At 40.6% G+C, this 19,322-nt stretch overlaps 1 protein-coding gene across 1 annotated transcript in view; it reads left to right on the plus strand.

Moving 5' to 3' along the window:
- LOC310672073 (RNA-binding protein 27-like) overlaps positions 1–19,322 on the plus strand; it is a 31,987-nt gene that overhangs the window by 8,414 nt on the left and 4,251 nt on the right. The window contains exons 4-19 of the mRNA XM_083428622.1: positions 463–554; positions 1,194–1,405; positions 2,083–2,343; positions 2,563–2,793; positions 7,100–7,234; positions 8,693–8,842; positions 10,122–10,269; positions 11,486–11,636; positions 12,920–13,177; positions 13,294–13,434; positions 14,937–15,059; positions 15,908–15,982; positions 16,157–16,321; positions 16,744–16,848; positions 16,951–17,142; positions 18,530–18,687. Of these exons, the coding sequence (XP_083284748.1) occupies positions 463–554; positions 1,194–1,405; positions 2,083–2,343; positions 2,563–2,793; positions 7,100–7,234; positions 8,693–8,842; positions 10,122–10,269; positions 11,486–11,636; positions 12,920–13,177; positions 13,294–13,434; positions 14,937–15,059; positions 15,908–15,982; positions 16,157–16,321; positions 16,744–16,848; positions 16,951–17,142; positions 18,530–18,664 (2,574 nt within the window). The 3' untranslated portion in view covers positions 18,665–18,687. The remainder of the gene's footprint in view (positions 1–462; positions 555–1,193; positions 1,406–2,082; positions 2,344–2,562; positions 2,794–7,099; positions 7,235–8,692; positions 8,843–10,121; positions 10,270–11,485; positions 11,637–12,919; positions 13,178–13,293; positions 13,435–14,936; positions 15,060–15,907; positions 15,983–16,156; positions 16,322–16,743; positions 16,849–16,950; positions 17,143–18,529; positions 18,688–19,322) is intronic.

Consider the following 19,322-nt stretch of genomic DNA (forward strand, 5'->3'; position numbering starts at 1 on the left):
TGAATGTTTATACCACCCTTCATCCTAGGATTACAGGGCAGTTTATGGTAACATAAAAATACATACCATAGTAACAAACAAAAGCAGGCCACCACCCCATTTAAAACACCATATATTGTTTAATTAGTCAAAGGCCTGAGAGAAGAGGAGTGTTTTTGCCCAGCGCCTACAGATAGGTGCCAGGCAAGCCTCCCTGGGGGAAGATGGGAGCCACCACAGAACAAAAGAGCCTCAGATGATGATTGTAGGGTCCAGGTTGGTTCATATGGGGAGAGGTGGTTGTTTTGTAGTTGTCCTCTTCATTACATTTGACACTAGAAGCAAATTTAAAATGTGTATACAGTGACTTGTCTCAAGCCTTGCTCTCTTGTTGCTTAAATGGGTTTTTAGATTCTTTGGGGTCTTCCCCGCGCCCCCGGGAGTGAGCTTTGTGTGAGGTGATGATTTGCTGTTTGTCTTTAGCCATTTCAGGAGACTTTTGAAGATGAGCGAGAGGGCAAAAAGAAGAAATATACTAGCCCACAGAAAAATCGTTCAGATTCCAATGAGCAAAGGTTAGTACCTGAAGTATTCTTCTTTAACACTTGTTAACATTTGTTGGCCTCCTAATCAATTAAACCTCTCTGTTTCAGACATCATAATAAGTTTTGTGATAAATTTAGTAATGTATGTGTCCCCTCCTTTTGTATCATGATCAGGAAGTTTTACAGATTCTCACATAATCCATTAACAGGTCACCTTGGGGGCCAGACAATCACTTTTAGCCTAACTTACCTCACAGGGTTGTTGTGGGGGTAAAATGGGTGGAGGAGAGCTATGTACCCCACCTTGGGCTTGCTGCAGGACAGATGGGATCTAAATGAAATAGTTGAATCTTCTGTGCCCATGGATGCAAATAATTGTTTTATGCAGGAGGGGGGCGGTCCCCAACCATATTAATATGAATGATTTTTTATTTTTATGCAATACTAGCATCCTTTAGTAAGAAACAATTTGGGGTTTATTTGCTTTAAGGCTATTACACCTAACATTTTTTGTAGTTTTTTTCAATGTTGACGCCACTCGGATATAATTACGTTGTTTAGTTCTTCATACAAACTTCCCTCTGTCAAAACTGTTGTTCTGTTTTGATGCCATAAGCATTTTCAGTAATTCTAAATCCACCTGTTTGCATGTGTTGTTTTTCTTAATAGAACTAGAGAGAGAAAAAGAGATGATGGCAAATGGAGAGATTATGATAGATACTACGAACGGAACGATTTGTATAGAGACAAATACGATTGGCGAAGGGGAAGAAGTAAGAGTCGCAGTAAAAGTAGAGGACTTAGCCGAAGTCGTAGCCGCAGCAGAGGTAGAAGCAAAGACCAGGAGGCAAACAAAGAAAGGGATGCAAACAGAAATGTTGGTGAGTCGTTTAAGGATAATAGACAAGTAACGTCTAATCTGTGTTTCATGGGAGTTAATGAAATGTCATACTTCTTAATGAACATTTTATCCTAAATTTCTGGCAAATTCAACAAACAGAATTGTCTTTGAGAAGAAGTGATTGCTGACTTATTATAAAGCTGGCTAAAAGCTGTGATCTGAGAGCAACTTAATCTAGGGATTTTTTTTTTTTTTTAATTTGTTCTCAGGTGTATTCTGGTAGAGCAGTACCTTCTGTTATACTTTCCCTGTTGGTAAAAGCTGCTGCTTTATATTGCTAGGTTTCTTTTGGCAGTGAATAAATGTTGGATTTTCTTCACTTTTAATGGATCCCTGCCCCTTTGAAAATAACTGAGGTCTTGTGTTGCCGTAGCCTTTCAAGAAAAAAGAAAGTAATTGAAATTACTTGAAAAATACAGTTTACTTTTTATTTCTAAAAGAAATCAGTTTAGTCAGTGCATACGTTGCAGGACAAATATTCACATTGTCTTGCAAGAACGAGCCTGAGTACACTATTAAGACATTAGCCAGGTTGTGCTTAGACTTTTTTCCTCGCATTTGTTATGGTGTTAAATTTTCTGTATGCTGTCAGAGAATCTCCAAGTACCAAGGATGAACATAGAAACTTACCTAATCTATTACGATTTTTTTTTCCAGATCACAGAGATCGAGCCAAATTCAAATGTGAAAGGAGTGATATGGAGAGCTCATATAACCCAGTGGCTTTGTCTTCCGTTAACTCTACTGAACAGTATTCCTCTGGAGCACAGTGTATTCCCAGTGCTGTTACTGTGATTGCACCTGCTCACCATCCTGAAAACACAACAGAAAGCTGGTCGAATTACTACAACAATCATTCTGCTCCTAATTCGTTTGGCAGAAACGCTCCACCAAAAAGACGCTGTCGAGATTACGACGGTAAGTGTTACTTCTGGTTGTTCTACTTAGATTTTGCAATTAAGAATGTTGTTTTGAACTGTTTCGTTGTTGTTGCCAGCCACACAGTATAAGTGAGACTTTGTCTTAAAATCTATATGTAATCTATTTTCATTCATTCATATGTAATCTGTATAATCAATCATGAAGGTAAGCTACCATTAATGATGGTTTATATTGTGATTTATTTTTATTTTACAGAGAGAGGATTTTGTGTGCTTGGTGACCTCTGTCAATATGATCACGGAAATGACCCCTTGGTTGTGGATGAGGTATCTTTGCCAAGCATGATTCCATTTCCTCCACCACCCCCAGGACTTCCTCCTCCTGGAATGCTTATGCCTCCTGCGCAAGGCCCAACTCACAACATGAGAATGCCAGGGCCACATGTACATCCTCGGCCGCCGCCACCTGTTAGAATTCCTATACCAAGTAAGATTTCCACCTTAAAATAGCACTTTAAAATACTGCAGTCGGCACAATAACTGAGAACATTTCATAAATGGTGCTTTATTTCGCTAACGTAGCATTACAGGAATCTGGGGCTTGAAGGACCCTCCAGAGCACATTTAAGGTTGGGTGAGGGAGCTGCAGGGGGAATAGCTGAAAACTGCTTTCCTCCTGCCTAGACCCTCTAGTAGATCCAGTGCTCGGACTCCTAGCTAGGTTTTTGCCAAAGGCTTTAATGTGAAGGTCAGTTTGATTTATATATATATATGTCAGGTTATGATGCTTTCAGGTTAACGGATGCAGCAGTGGTCTAGGTATATGGCTAAACAGAAACTAAGATTTTGTCTCAACACTTGACACACCCTAAATGGGTTGAGCCATGGGGCCGGGTAAACAAGATGGCTCTCCTCTAAATAGGCCGGGCCTGCTGAGTGTTTGCACCCACGCAGCCATCTCCACATCCTTGTGATGGAGGCAGAGTCAACAAGGTTGGCTCACTGTCTCATTTTTCCCTAGGCAGGACCCCTGGAGGGTTCATCACTGACAGTGGGCAGGGCCAGGGTCACATCAGTCTGCTGTGATGTGGTGCTCGGGGTGTCCAAGGCACTCTGTGGCAGTCCACACAGCCACTGTCCTGGAACTGGACGGACACCTAAGCTGCTAAACCTCTTCCAGGGATCCATTTTCTCCCTGTCATTGTCCCATGCCTCCTTCCCTTTTGACCAATTCCACCAGGATGTCTCCATGGAGCTCGTGTCACCCCCATTCTGCTTAGTGATACCATTGGATGCAAGCGTAGGTATATAACTGATCCTAAGGCTGCAGCATAATGGTGCAGGATTGCAGCTTTAATGTATAGTGTATCTTGGACCTCAAGAGATGCAAACAGTTGTTGATTAGCTTACTGGTGGAAACAGTAATGTTGAGGATGTGTGAGTTTTTTTCCTGCCAGGACAAATTGAAGCATGTGCTTGTGTTGGCAGTTGGTGGATAGATCAGGTGCCAGATCACACAGGCAGTAAGGGCAAGTGTGTCTCTTTTTAAGAATAGCTGGTGTGCATTTTCTGTCATGTTAATCAAAGTCCTCTGCGTTGCATAGCCACTTATACAGCAGTGCTAAAGGAGGTGAAGAGTTAAGGGCCACGCTCCAGGTGTCAGACAGACTGGGCACCTAGGTAACAGTAGTGTCAAAGCATTTCCCTATTTACTTCATTGTATAAAGGCAATTATTTTTGGACTTGCCTCAACTAGCAGCCCTCTTCAGGAGTTGGGCCTTTTTTCAAACCTTTGGATAATGAAAAAGCTTTTCCTATTTTCTCTCTCTAAAACATCGGAGATGGTAGAAAGAACTGGCTAGATTAAATTTAGTTTCAGACCAAAAATAGAGAACATACCACTTTAAAGGGAAGTCCACTAATGCTGTGTTTTAGTTATTAAAAAAAATCATTCACAGTAGTCACTTATTACTAATCCTGAGATAAATTGGGTCAGGGGAGTAAATTAAGGTCTTTGAATTATTTACTGGTTTGGAGATTTGAGCAAAGTACAAGCTCATCATAAGAGGGCAGCTAGATGAACAAAGTATCATACTTGAAAAATATCTGTGTGTGTGTGTGTGCCGGATTATAATTTAGGGCATTCACTAGAACAGATGAATAATTAAAAATTTAGAAGAATTTAGGTTCCATTTCCAACAGTAGCCAGTCAGATGCTCCTGAAAACCAACAAATAGCAAACCCAATCAAGCATTTGGGAACCTATTTCTTAATGTGTTGCTTCTATGGTCATAGTGCTGCTGTTCCTACCTTAGATGAGTGAAGCAGTAGTGGGGCCTGACACGCGCACACACACACACACACACACACCCCATACACACACTTGAAGACCAAAGATGTAGATAATGCTAAGCTAGAAAGGCCAGTGGTTTGAGTCAGTGTAAGACAGCTTCCCATATTCCTTTATATTCAGAGGCATTATGCAACATAGAAGGTCCTCTTTAGCTATTATGGAAAAAATTGTGTGAGAGAAATTTGGTTAGAATTTGAAGTGGACTTGATTTGGCTCTTCCTTGACACTGGGAAGAATGGGCTCATTTTCTGTGTGCACCCTCACTGAAGCTGTGACCAGCTTGGGTATTTGTTCAGCAGCTGCAGATCCTCTGCAGACAAAAGTGCGAGAGCTGTTGGAGGCAGGAAAATAAGATTGTTCAGAGATTGTTTATAATGCAAAACAAAATCAGTTTGGGGTTATTTCAAAGACCGTTTATTTCAATGGACCATTATAAGAAAAGAACCCAGCAGTTTAAACAAGCAGCAGGTGTGTCTATGACTTGTTCAAAGCCTGTCCTTGCACAGCAAAGGATGAGCCCCTTATTTCGGATCGATCAGCAAGGATAATGTGTTTTCTTTCTTCAGTCCTACCCGTTTTGCAACATTTCTATTGAGGTTGATGAAATAATAAGCAAAAATTCTGAATTGTTGTAATTGGACAGGTGGAAAATATTTAGAAGGTGTGGTTTGCTGTCAGGAAGGTCAGAATGACCACACCGTTGTTGTTGTTGTTGTTTCTGTTGTTGTTCTAGTTGTTACTATTGTTATTGTTATGCCACTGGCTCTTCCTGTTTCTAGCTCACACAGAAAGTTCATTACAATAGAAAAATAATTTCTCCAGTTTATTGAAAAGCAGCTTTAACCAAGGCTTGGTGCCATTCACTATAAATGAATTAATCAATTTATTTTGGTCACAGACCAGAAATATGGACATATACAGCGATAGAGATCATGTAAATATATAGTAGGTTAAAATTAAGCACTCTTAAGTTAGAGCACAGTAAATAACACAGATATAAAACAATTAAAATATGTAGGTTAAGACTGTGATACCACGTTGCTTAACTGTATGTAATCAAGCCTATACTTCTATGTGGCCTCAATGCTCCACTACCTGGCCATATTGTAGCCTTGTGGTTGGGCCCTCCTAACACCAGCAACACTGCATGCTGAGTAAAGGTGGCCAGGAGACAGAGAGCTTACTGGGGCAGAGGTCCTTTTCCGAAGGCAAAAGAGCCAAAGGAGTCTTTTAGGAAAATTGGAGACATAAAAGCTTAATAATAATAATAATAATAATAAAACTGGAAAGAGAAGGAAGCAGTCATATGAGAAAAAGGTGAATGGAGAAAGATCAAGGAATGAAAGAAATCAGTTTTTTGGAATGGAGAGGCGTAAGTTTTAAATTAAGTGTGGAAGGAGAAAAAAAGAAAATGCAGGAGATGAGTAAAAATATTTTGAGAGGTGTTGAGGGCAGGAATAAAAATATAAAGTTTAGTCTGTTTCACCTAGAGCTTCTGAATCAACAAATTCTGCCTAAAATGGGAATACTAAGTCACACAGTAATCTCCAAGGCCAATGTGTGTACCTGGCTTGAAGAAATAGAATTGTAACACTCCATGCCACAAGGAAATCACAGTGGCAAAGAGTTTAGCAATTTCCAAATAGGATTAAGTATTAATAAAAAATCCTATTGTTAATTGCAGCTAATCATGTCCAACTCTACCTCCATCTGCTACCATTTTGTGACTAGTGGGCCTCAGCAATTGTCAGTCCTCTCCAGCCCTAGTAGTAGAAAACTGGAGAACCCCAGTGTCCTAAGCCTATGTTGGCAAACCTTTTTAAGCCTCAGCTGCATTTCTTTATTGCCAGCCCATCTGAGGACTTCATACCAGCAGGAGGTGGTACCAAAACAAAGCTGGGTTGGGCCAGAACCAACGGAGGATGGGACCATCCTACACTCACATGAATTCACACAGCTGTTTTGAGAGAGAGAGTCTTGTTCATAGGAGACAGAGAGAGGCTGAGGTCATTTAAGAGAGATTAATTTAGCCCAGCTGAGGCTGGTGAAGCTGAAATCATGAAAGTTGTTGCTGGGTTATATTAGTATATTATGAACAAATAGATTGTGGCAAAACTCTTTTGGAACACACTTCGCAGGCAAAAAGTCAGAGGGCTTTGAGGCTAAGAATGAGGAGCTTATCCTGGAGACGGGAGCAGACAGAAAGCCAGTTATAGGGATGTAAGGAGGCCCACCACATGGTCAGAGCAGCTGAAATGAATGAATGAAGTTGGCAGCAAAGTGCTGGCCAGAGGTAAGGGAACCAAGGTCAGACAATATAAAATCAGGACACAAATTAGTATTTAGCTTTGAGCCGCTCAAAAGAAGAGCCATATTTTGTAATGTGGTAAAGCATGAAAAAACAGAATTAGCTTTTTAGAATGTTTATGTTTCATTCCAGGGCCACCTTTATCACAGGCAAGTTTGATTAACAGCCGTGACCAACCAGGAACAACTACAGTGCCCAGCCTTGCACCAGTGGGAGCTAGACTACCTCCTCCACTACCCCAAAACCTACTATATTCAGTATCAGAACGTAAGGAAATAAAGATTTCCACTTCTCTTGTGTTCTACCAGCACTTGTGATGTTGTTTGCACTGCACATCTGAAATAGTGGGGTCTCATTTCTTTAATAAGCATTTAAAAAAAAAAAAAGACAACAATTTGTATTGGTTTTTATCCAGCAGTACATCAAATGGTGGTGGTTCTATCCATTGACTTTAGACATAAGCTTACACATTAAATGTTCAAACATATAACTTAACGTAACCTCTCCCCTGAGAAGATTGAGCAGTTGATTTTGGTTAAAAAAAGAGGTGCACTTTTCTTGGAAGGTATCTCTTTTTGTTATGCCTTTAATTGCCCTCCTGCGTCTGGTGAGGTGCCCAGACATTGCTGAATCCCACATATTATTTTCCCATGTGTTCATGGGTATTTCAGCCTGGTTCTTCCATTTTCTTAATCATGCTGCAGTCACTAAGAAGCCTATTAGTTCTCTCTGGTGCAGGGTGGAGCCCGTCTATTTTCCAAAGATAGCAGGGCTAAGGCTGGATTTGGAGAATAAGGTTGGCTTGTAATTGCAGATATAATGAAGAATACTCTGTTCCAAAAGTTTTCAATATAGGGGCATTCTCACCAAACATGAATAAATGAACTAAGTTTTCCACAATCCGTCCAACATAAAGGGGAAAGGGATTAATTTTTGCCAGCCTGACTGGTGTCTCATTAGTGTCTTGTTATACTGTGTTGTAAGTCCCTTTGGGTCACCTTTGTGATTAAAGCAACAAAACAGTAATAATATTTTAAAATTGTGTTATGACATGCATGTTGCAGGGTTCCTGCCATATTTAAAGGTAAAGGTACCCCTGCCCGTACGGGCCAGTCTTGACAGACTCTAGGGTTGTGCGGCCATCTCACTCAAAGAGGCCGGGGGCCAGCGCTGTCCGAAGACACTTCCGGGTCACGTGGCCAGCGTGACATCGCTGCTCTGGCGAGCCAGAGCCGCACACGGAAACGCTGTTTACCTTCCCGCTAGTATGCGGTCCCTATTTATCTACTTGCACCTGAGAGTGCTTTCGAACTGCTAGGTTGGCAGGCGCACCCCGCCGCGGGGATTCGAACCGCCGACCTTTCAATCGGCAAGCTCTAGGCGCTGAGGCTTTAACCCACAGCACCACCCGCGTCCCCCTGCCATATTTACATAGCTCAAATTGAACACATGTTTATATATAAATATATTGTACATGTGAATTATGTGCAATATTTTCTTTACTTCATAAAAATTACGCACTACTTGAATGTAAAAAAAATCTCAGTGTTGTTTACACAAGACAAAACAGTAAAATCAAGAAGGTTTTACAGCCCTACTTTAAAACAAACAAATGTTAAAAATATTAAAATGTGATAAAGCACTTCTGCTTGAGCAAATGCATAATATTGCTCACATAAGATTTTTTAAAATGAATCAGAAATCTATATTTTTCTTTCACAAAAGATACGTATGAACCAGATGGCTACAATCCAGAGGCTCCTAGTATTACCAATACTGGTAGATCTCAGTATCGACAGTTCTTTTCAAGGACACCAATGCAGCGTCCGAATCTTATTGGCCTAACATCTGGTGAGATGGATACAAATCCAAGAGGTGAGATGTTGTTTCCTGAAACCCAAACCCTCAAAGTCTGAATACATAGCAAGGGAGCATAACAGACTTTGGCATTCATAGCAAATGAACCCAATGCTGATGACAGTGCTGTCTTTTTCTGTGTGCAGTGATTTCTTTCCCTCATATCTAATTTGTATTTTCTTTCCCTCTCTTTAATGCACAATTTGAAGAGTGGCAAGCAAACAATGATCACTAGTATCTTTACAACTGGTGCTGTTCAGTGTGTTGTAGTCTGGAATCAGATCCAGATTCTCCTGCATGAGTTTTTTCATATTTTCACTAAAATACAGTTTGTGCCTAATAGTAGATATATCTTCCCTGAGATCCCTTCATAAGAAAGTGCTATAATTGTGTGTAAAATAAGCCCGAGAAACCCAAATCTCCAGCAGTGGTCCGGATTCATGGACACCTGATCTCCTTATGTTAATATCCTATGTACACTTTTCATATGCATACTTAGAGGAAGGTTGGTAGCTTAGTGGTAGAGCACCTGCTCTGTATCCCCAGTTCACTCTCTGGCACTGGACCTTGCTGCCAATCAGTATAGACAATACTGAGCCAGGTGGACAAATGGTCTGGTTTTGGTGTAAGGCATCTTCCTGTGTTCCTGATTTTTGAATTGTACCCAACTTAATGTGCAGGTGGTACTTGGTCTGAGCATCTTTAAGGGGTAAAGGGGACCCCTGACCATTAGGTCCAGTCGTGACCGACTCTGGGGTTGTGGCTCTCATCTTGCTTTATTGGCCGAGGGAGCCAGCGTACAGCTTCCGGGTCATGTGGCCAGCATGACTAAGCCGCTTCTGGCAAACCAGAGCAGCGCACGGAAACGCTGTTTACCTTCCCGCCAGAGCGGTCCCTATTTATCTACTTGCACTTTGACATGCTTTTGAACTGCTAGGTTGACAGGAGCAGGGACCGAGCAACAGGAGCTTACCCCGTCGTGGGGATTCGAACCGCCGACCTTCTGATCAGCAAGTCCTAGGCTCTGTGGTTTAACCCACAGCGCCGCCCGCGTCCCTGAGCATCTTTAATTCCGTCCAATTTATTTATGGCATTTTTTTGTTCTCAGAAACCCTGAACTTGCAGCATCCTATATATTTCAGCACTGTATATATTTCTTAGAAAGGCCAAGCATGGTAGACAGGATAGCTATGAGCCCTTTGGGGAAATGTTTGGTACATGTTTGCACTTCACCATTTTATAAATACAATTTGCTTCCACTTCATTGCAAGCATACAATCCTTTGCTTTCTTTCCAGGTGCTAATATTATCATCCAGACTGAACCTCCAATTGGCATTGCAAGTAACAGCAGTAATGTATCCAGAGTGGTGCTTGAGCCAGACAACAGGAAGCGGGTTTCAAACACTGTAGAAGGGCCATCTGCAAAGAAACCCTGGATTGGAAAGTAAGAATTTTCTGTGTCTAGAGAGAACAGGCAGAATGAAAATGAGCCCCATTCAGTTCATTTGAAAATTATTTGGTTTTGACTTATGAGAATCTTATATGAGAAATGGTGAATAATTCCTCTTGTGTGTTGCAAAGAATACATTGCAAAGATAATGTTGCAAAGAATAGATTGGGTTTGTTAGTCACTATACAAAAAAGTCTCACTGCAATTTAACAATAATCAATAATATGGCAAAGGGCTTGGAATTTTACACCTTGTTTTCTGGAATGTCAGTCTTCCCCAACCTGTTGTCCTCCAGACGTTATGGCTGTAGCTCTCACCAAACCTGCCTGTTGTTCATGGTGGTTGAAACTGATAGATGTTGAAGGGCACCACGCTGAGGAAGGCTTCTAGTGATAAGCTCTTTGACTTCCATGTCCAGATATTGACAACGTAGTTGAGTAATTTTCATTTCATACCCCAGAGTCAGGACAGGCTGCTGTAAATTTAAAATCTTACTTATTTTATTCCCAGAACAGCATTGTGAGGCAGGGTAGAGGAACATCTGCTTCACCTTTGCCATCTTTGTTAACGGCTTGTTCATCGTGTCAGTACAGTGAATGCCGCAGCATTTGAAGTCCAAATGCTTGTCGGCAAACCCATGTAACAGTGAGCCTGTATCCTCGTGTGATTAGAAGTCCTCCTTGGTGGTTAGACACAACTCTGTAGATGTAATGGTTTCCTTAAAACATGTGAATTTAGTCTGACAATAAAATGTAGTGTGCCTCAAAGAGAGTGATTTGACCAGAACTATCTAGTGAGTATGTGTTGGTCAAGGAATTCAGCATATTTCTTTGCATCCCAATGTAACCCTCTGTCATTGTGTGAAATGACTGGAACTTAATATGGATATTAGTTGAAATACTTTAATGAAAAAGGAAGTAAAGTTTCATATAACACGGTCAATGTATAGCATTCATAGTCAAGACAATAGCTATCTGTGACTGTTAGATCTGATAGTTAGAGAACTACTTGAAGCTGGGAACACAGTGGCTTCTGAGCTTCCTGGGGTATCTGACAGGTCTTTTTTAAAGACAGTGCTTGGCTTAGTGGGTATTGGTTTAGCACAGCAAGGTAGCCATTATGGTTATAGGCAATAAAAGGGAATGGTTGTATTTACATTTAAATATAATTTGGTTAATGTTAAGAGTCAATCCATCTTTTTTCTCTTCAGACAAACTAATAACCAGAATAAGCCAGGATTCCTGAAGAAGAACCAGTATACAAACACCAAATTGGAAGTTCGTAAAATACCACCAGAGCTAAACAATATTACTCAACTTAATGAACATTTCAGCAAATTTGGAACAATTGTCAACATTCAGGTAAAACCAATAATATGCCGCTTGTGGTTAGTAATACAGCAATGTAAAGAGGGACTGGAAGTTTCTGGGACCAGTCTATATATTCCACTTTGTTCTATACTGCATTATTCTCTGGTACAGTAAATAAATCTAACTTAGAGTCTTGCTTGAAGAACCACTTGGCGATGATACAGTCATGGGAAAAAGAAAGTGCACCCTCTTTGAATTCTGTGGTTTTACATATGGAAACCTAATAACAGTCATCTGTTCCTTAGTAGGTCTTAAAATTAGGTAAATGCAACCTCAGATGAACAACAACACATGACATATTATGCTACAGTCATAATATGATTTATTTAACGGAAATAAAGCCAAAATGGAAAAGCCATGTGTGAAAAACTAAGTACACCTTACCATTCAATAGCTTGTAGAACCATATTTAATAATAATAATAGTAATAATTATTTATACCCCACCCATTTGGATGGGTTTCCCCAGCCATTCTGGGCGGCTTACAGCACATATAAAAATTGTAAAACATCAGACATTAAAAATTTCCTGATACAGGGCTGTCTTCAGATGTCTTCTAAAAGTCAGATAGTTGTTTACAGTATTTCCTTGACATCTGATGGAAGGGTGTTCCTACCCAGAAGGCCCCCTGCCTGGTTCCCTGTAACCTCACTTCTCAGTGAAGTGAAGGAACCTCTAGAAGGCCCTCAGAGCTAGACCTCAGTGTCCGGGCTGAGCAATAGGGTGGAGACGCTCCTTCAGGTATACTGGACCTAAATGGGCTTTAAATGTCAGCACCAACACTTTGAATTGTGCTCAGAAACATACCGGGAGCCAATGTTTACCCTTCAGGACTGGTCTTATATGGTCTTGGTGGCGACTTCCAGTCACCAGTCTAGCTGCCACATTCTGGATTAGTTGTTGTTTCCAAATCACCTTCAAAGGTAGTCCCACGTAAAGCGCATTGTGGTAGTCCAAGCGGGAGATAACTAGAGCATGCACCACTCTGGCGAGACAGTCTGCAGCAGATAGGGTCTCAGCCTGTGTACCAGATGGAGCTGGTAGACAGCTGCCCTGGACACAGAATTGACGTGCGCCTCCATGGACAGCTGTGAGTCCAAAATGGTTTGATTGGCAACTTCCATAAAAGGGACTCAGATACATACTATATATACACAGTTCACTATCCATCTCTTTTTGGATTAGGGAGTAAAACCTTTTAAACTGAAGCATTATACCTTGGGTGCTTTTTAGAATGTAGTATTGTTATGTAATGTTTCCTCATGTTTTCTTAGGTTGCCTTCAAGAGTGATCCTGAAGCTGCTCTAATTCAGTACTTAACAAATGATGAAGCGAGAAAAGCTATTTCTAGCACAGAGGCAGTGTTGAACAATCGGTTTATACGAGTGCTATGGCACCGAGAAAACAATGAGCAGCAGCCATTGCCACTATCCCAGCAGCAGGCGCCACCACCTCTTCATCACCCGCTTCACCTGCAGCAACAAATGCTGCCACAGCCTCCTGCTGTAACAATGCACAGCAGTATGGCAAAGGTATAGTGCCATTGTATAAACCTGATCACTTTTCTTTTTCCTTAGCTCTTTAGAGAACTGTGGGTCTGTTTTCAAAATTCAAAAGCTCATTTTTCAATGTTATATGCACAATGCAGGTAACAAAGCCACTGACATCAGGTGCTTACGTCATCAACAAGGCCCCAGTTAAACATCGTCTTGGAGCACCTGGTGGAAATCAGCCAGATGCTCAACATTTATTGCTTAACCAGTCTAGTGCTTCTGCAGAAGATGCTCAGGTAAAGGAGAGTGTGTATCATGAATCATAAATTCATACATCTTTTCTTTAATGTGGTTAGGATGTTAAGTTTTGCCTGGTTCTGTCAAGGGTGTTCACCTTGCTGTATTGAACTTAATCATGATTCAGCATCCAACGGGAAAATGACTAAACTGTGTCCTTTCCATCCTCATGCACCATCACTGTATGCCCACCACCCTACTATCAATAGATATGGGTAAGCCAGATGATGTGCCTTAGTGAAATCTGCCTGGCAGGTTTCAAGCTCACCAACCCTCTCTCCCAGAACTAAGAATCACGGGGTGGTATTTAACTAAATACTGTAATTGCATGAGCACAGCAATTTTTGTTTGCTCAACAGCACCCCCCGGTTTGCGTCTTCTTGCGTCATCACCAAATCTGTTAAAGAGGGTTGGGGGAAATCCAGAGCAGATAGGGGTCATGTTTGAAACAATCATAACTGTCTTCCTCCAGCTACTTTAGATAAATCTCCAGCTATTGAGCAGGGTTCTCTGTCTAGTTCATGATGTTATGCTGTGTCCAACAGAATCCAAATTGTACCATTTCCTGCTAGGGCCAACACATTAAGAAGTCTTACTACAGCTTTCAGAGAAGCCCTCAATTCCACTAGTCCACTCTTTCTGCAAAGTCACTAGTGATATTTGGGGGGGGGGGATATCCCACGCCATCCCCCACTTAAAAAAGGACTAGAAACTTCTCACCCTTAAAAGGTCTGCTGTGTCAAGGCAAGTGTTTTGTGGGCTGCAGAGTGGTCGCAGGTTGATCAAGAAAAGCAGATTCACAGAGATAATCTGGCTCAGTACTAACTCAAGAAACAGCCCCAATTTTTTCACCTGCATTAAAAGATTTCAGCTTTCATGCCTTAAAGACATGATGGGTTTGGGGGGCCTTCCAGGTGACAACAGAGTTAGAAAAAAAGGCAGGGGAGAAGAGTGAAAGCTCAGTTCAGAAGTTGTAGACTGATCTGTAACATCTGAAGAAACAGAATAGTGAAGGCATAATCATATCAGCAAAATTGAGAAAATTCTCAACTATTGCCGGTAAAATTTTAAAGTACATTTTCTTTAAACTATAGTAAGTATTTTATAAAATGAAACTCTAATTCTTGTTAACTCTACCTATTTAATATGTAATCAATACAATTAAGGAGCAGATACTGCAATTAAGAGAGTTGGGGGAAACTCCCATCAAAAGATCTTACATATCCCCTTTCGCTTTAGAGTGATGTTGTGTGGAGTCTTTCCCTTCATAATGATAGGGTTAGTTTTGAAATTTATATCTGCCTACTTTCCTTCAGTCTGTTTTTTACTGGTAAGAGTCTTTACTTCATCCCCACACAACCCTTAAAATATCACAGAGAGATAGCTTATAGTTTGGTTTCATCTATGAACAGATGGTTTCTAAGCAGTATAAGTAAGTTGCTTGCACAAAGCTTCATCATGCCACAGCACATGTCATCATAAAATATATTGCTGCTTTCAGATGTTTCCCACTTCAATTGGCCATTCAAAGATGGTTTACAGTTCCTCCAATCTGAAGACATCTATAAAGCCTGGTACAGGAAATAAATCTCATGATGTCCAAGAAGTTTTTAAAAAGAAACAGGTAACTGTTTGCATATTATTTCAATATATTTCATAGCCATGAGTTTTTAAAATGGGGTTCATTGTGTGACATGTTTTCCTGTTAGTCCTACCCCTAGTTCGGATTGGAATTCAGGAGATGGGAAATTCCTTTTCCCTGATAGGTTTTGCCTTGACAATTCGGACCTGAGTGTGACGAGCCTTGGCTTTTGAAATGTAATTCAATATTTTTGTGTTAAAGGGATACTCGTTTTTGAGCTAACAGCCAAACTTTTGGTTGGCGGGGGGAGAGGGTTCTTCAGCGAACCTTGAATTGTTACATGTTGGTTGGTTTGTCTGAACTCTACAGCAGCTATCCAGCATTTGTGCATGCATAGCAAGACTTTCATTGCTTTTTTATCTTCTCCAATCCCACATGAGATTACACATTTTACAAGCACAAAACAGGCTTTCAGCCTTCCGCAAGTCAAAAGCATCATGTAATTCAGCATAGAATAGCTGCAATTGGGGTGCTGTGTGAGAGAATAGAAACTCTAGGCATAGTGATAGGACTAATAGTCTGAATATGTAAAATAATCTGAATTTTGACCAAAGACATTTATTTGATATTGCTTATTGCAACAGCTTTCCAGGAGCCATGAATGCAGTCAGGATCTGCCCACTCTGCTAACTACCAACAGCACAACTTGCATCTGTAACTGAAGATAACTATGTTCTCTTGTAAACTCTAATGCTGCAGTTGGTGGAATCATGTTTACATTTAAATTGTTCATGATATTGCCTAAAATTGTGGTTTAAATCCATTTTTTTCTAGCCATTGTTATTAGGATGTGCCATATAGCTCACTAAAAGCATTTTATTCTTGATTAGGAGGCAATGAAGCTGCAACAAGACATGAGGAAGAAAAAGCAAGAAATGTTAGAGAAGCAAATAGAATGTCAGAAGGTATGCTTGGCTTTTTTCCATTTAACTTCGCCATTAACTTTGGATGTGTCTAATTTTAATTTTTAGTAGCAGAGTATCCCCTGGTTAGCATTGTAAGGGTGCATGATTTTCTATCTAGTGTGGAGGATGAAGTATTTTCAATCTTGCATCACCTCTTTATTTTAACTTTCATAGATGTTAATATCAAAATTGGAAAAGAATAAGGCCACAAAACCAGAGGAAAGAGCAGATATAATGAAGACACTGAAAGAGCTAACAGGAAAAATCTCTCAGTTGAAAGATGAGTTAAAAACTTCATCTGCCAGTTCTACAGCATCAAAACAGAAGTCAAAAACAGAGGTAGGTCCTCTTCACACACAGCTGTTTTCATTTCAGAAGATACTACAGTGGTACCTCAGGTTAAGAACTTAATTCGTACTGAAGAGAGCCTGCAGTTTGCCCAATCACCTCTAGGGGTCACATGCTACTCACAGCTAGTGTCAATGCTGGGTAATAAGAGTTTTATAACTGTCAAAGCCTACCTTAAAATATTTTATTTATCACATTTTATATCCCTCGCTTGTAGTTCCAAATAGATGCCCAAGGGAGCTTGCAAGTATTTGTTTTTATCCAAAAGGCTCTAAGCCCTTAAATAGTGGGTGGGAAGAATTAAAACCCAAGAGGTAGCATCTTAACACACCTTGGTATGGAGATAAACGGAATAAAATGCAAACAAACTTGCTTTTTGCTCTCCCCACCCCATCCCCAATTCCCTTTTAAAGGCACAGAAGGAACTTTTGGATGCAGAGCTAGACTTTCATAAAAGGCTGTCTTCAGGGGAAGATACAACAGAATTAAGGAAAAAGCTCACCCAGTTACAGGTGGAGGTAAGTTTTCAAAGTTATACACTATCTTAATTGTGCTGTATATTATGCATGAAACCTGTTACAATGTTCATGGAAGATAAAGTGTATTCCTTTTGTCTGTAGGCTGCCCGTTTAGGTATCTTGCCCGCTGGTCGTGGAAAATCGATGCCTTCTCAAAGCAGAGGACGAGGACGAGGTCGGGGAGGGAGAGGGAGAGGTACAGTGAATCATATGGTGGTAGACCACCGTCCCAAAGCAATAACCATTGGTGGCTTTGTGGAAGAGGAGAAAGATGAGTTGCTGCAGCACTTTGCGGTAAGTCAGCAATTTGTAACTAAAATTAGATTAAATTGTTCTGGTTTCTGTACTGTATTCTAGAATAGTATAAAGCTATGATTGTCCTAAAACATGGGTAGGCAAACTAAGGCCCGGGGGCCGGATCTGGCCCAATCGCCTTCTAAATCTGGCCTGTGGACGGTCCAGGAATCAGCGTGTTTTTACATGAGTAGAATGTACCCATTTATTTAAAATGCATCTCTGGGTTATTAATGGGGCCTGCCTGGTGTTTTTACATGAGTAGAATGTGTGCTTTTATTTAAAATGCATCTCTGGGTTATTTGTGGGGCATAGGAATTTGTTCATTTCCCCCCAAAAAATATAGTCCGGCCCACCACAAGGTCTGAGGGACAGTGGACCAGCCCCCTGCTGAAAAAGTTTGCTGATCCCTGCCCTAAAACGTAGCTTCCTTCATTTTGAGTATAGCGTTAGTTGCTTTTGTGGTTAATCTTGTCTGCTTCATGGTTGAAATTAGAAATGGAATGGCATCACATATCCACCTGCATTTAGCTTACTTCTGAAGGAAATCAACCCTCTCAAGGAATATCTAGCTGTAACTTCCACTTCCACCTCCTCCTCCTAAGATTTCTGATCTTTGGGAAGCTACTTACGCAAACAAGTCACGACATGGTGCAAGGCATGTTTTTAATACCTTTTAGTGGAACTGTCATGGGTCTAAAGCTGCTTTGGATGACCTTTATATATTAGTCAACCTTTGAGTCACTTGAGGTTAACTTATTTTTTACTCCTAAAGCAAACTAGTCCAGCCAGTTTTCATGTGAGAGCCCAATATCATTGAACTGCCACAATTTTAACCCTTTCTTTACATATAGACAGGTAAGTGTTTTTGAAGATCTACAGACAATAAGCAGAAACACTGGTCTCTGCTTCTTTTTCTTCTGTTTCACTCTGGGTATCCAATACACCATTGTCTTGTCTGTAAACATAATGTAGGTGGAGCATAAGCCTTTTTGATGGCAAGAATATGGGTGATATCCAATTAGTACTGTTGGAGCAGCAGGAAACATATATGCTTAGAAGAAGAGGGAGAGCAATTTTTGCCTCCCCTGGAAATTTGTTCTGTCGCTAAGAAAATACACACACACACATACACAAATATACCTGAGCTCATATTCCCACTTTTTGTATTCTGCCTCCTCCCAAGTATGTGTGATCTTCACATATGAAGTAGATTGAGGCTAAGAGATTAAATGGTCCAAGGAGCAGGAATTTGAACCTGCAAACTCCCTCATCCTACTCCATCACTATAACTACTATATTGCACTGGCTTCAATAAGTTAGGGTTCATTAACATGCATCCCTAGAAGAGCATGCATAGATCTTATTCATAATATGTGTTTTACAGAAATTTGGAGATATTGAAGGCCTTCAAGAGGAGGATTCTCCTTTAAGTGTTGTTCTAACATTTAAATCCCGTTCTGAAGCTGAAAATGTAAGTAATTATAAGCTAACATTACTGTACTCCTCTAAGATACACTAAAATATCTACTTGAATGGAAAGTGGTTCATTAATATATTTTGGAGGGTGCTACTTTTATAAAGGCATTGAATATTTAATCACTGGTTTATAATTCAGCCAATGAATAAGCTTGTTTAAATTATGATTCAGATAAATGCTTGTGGTAGAGAGTATAAACTCTGATTATTGGGACCATGCAACCAATTTAGCCAAACCGTGAACAAAATCTGGTTAAGGCAACTCTAAATCAAGGCAAATCAATTCAGAGCTCAAAACAGGGAGACAGACAGAGCCCATTTCAGAGCTCAGACAGAAAATGTTGCAACACAACATTGTATGAGGCGGGAGGGGAGCTAGACTTCGCTCATTGACCACTATAACTTTGAAGCCAGGGATTAAAAAAAAGAAAGAAAAGCTTTGTGTCTTAGTGTTGCAGTTAGTTACAACACTGGTAGCACTGCAATTTGGATTCAAGGTCCAAACCAGGTCAGAACAGGTCCAGGTCACCAAATCTAACCCCACATTAAATCAGGAGTCCTTGCATAGGCATGATTATTACACTGTATAGTGGAAACACTTCTTGGAAGTGCACATGGTGATCCTTCTGCTATAACAGCAGATAGCCTCTGCTTCTTAGCACATAATTTGTATTATTGTCTTCTCTTCCCATCCCTCCCCC

The sequence above is a fragment of the Podarcis tiliguerta genome (genome assembly GCF_965153285.1).
Source record: "Podarcis tiliguerta genome assembly, chromosome: 2".
Taxonomy (NCBI): Eukaryota; Metazoa; Chordata; class Lepidosauria; order Squamata; family Lacertidae; genus Podarcis; species Podarcis tiliguerta.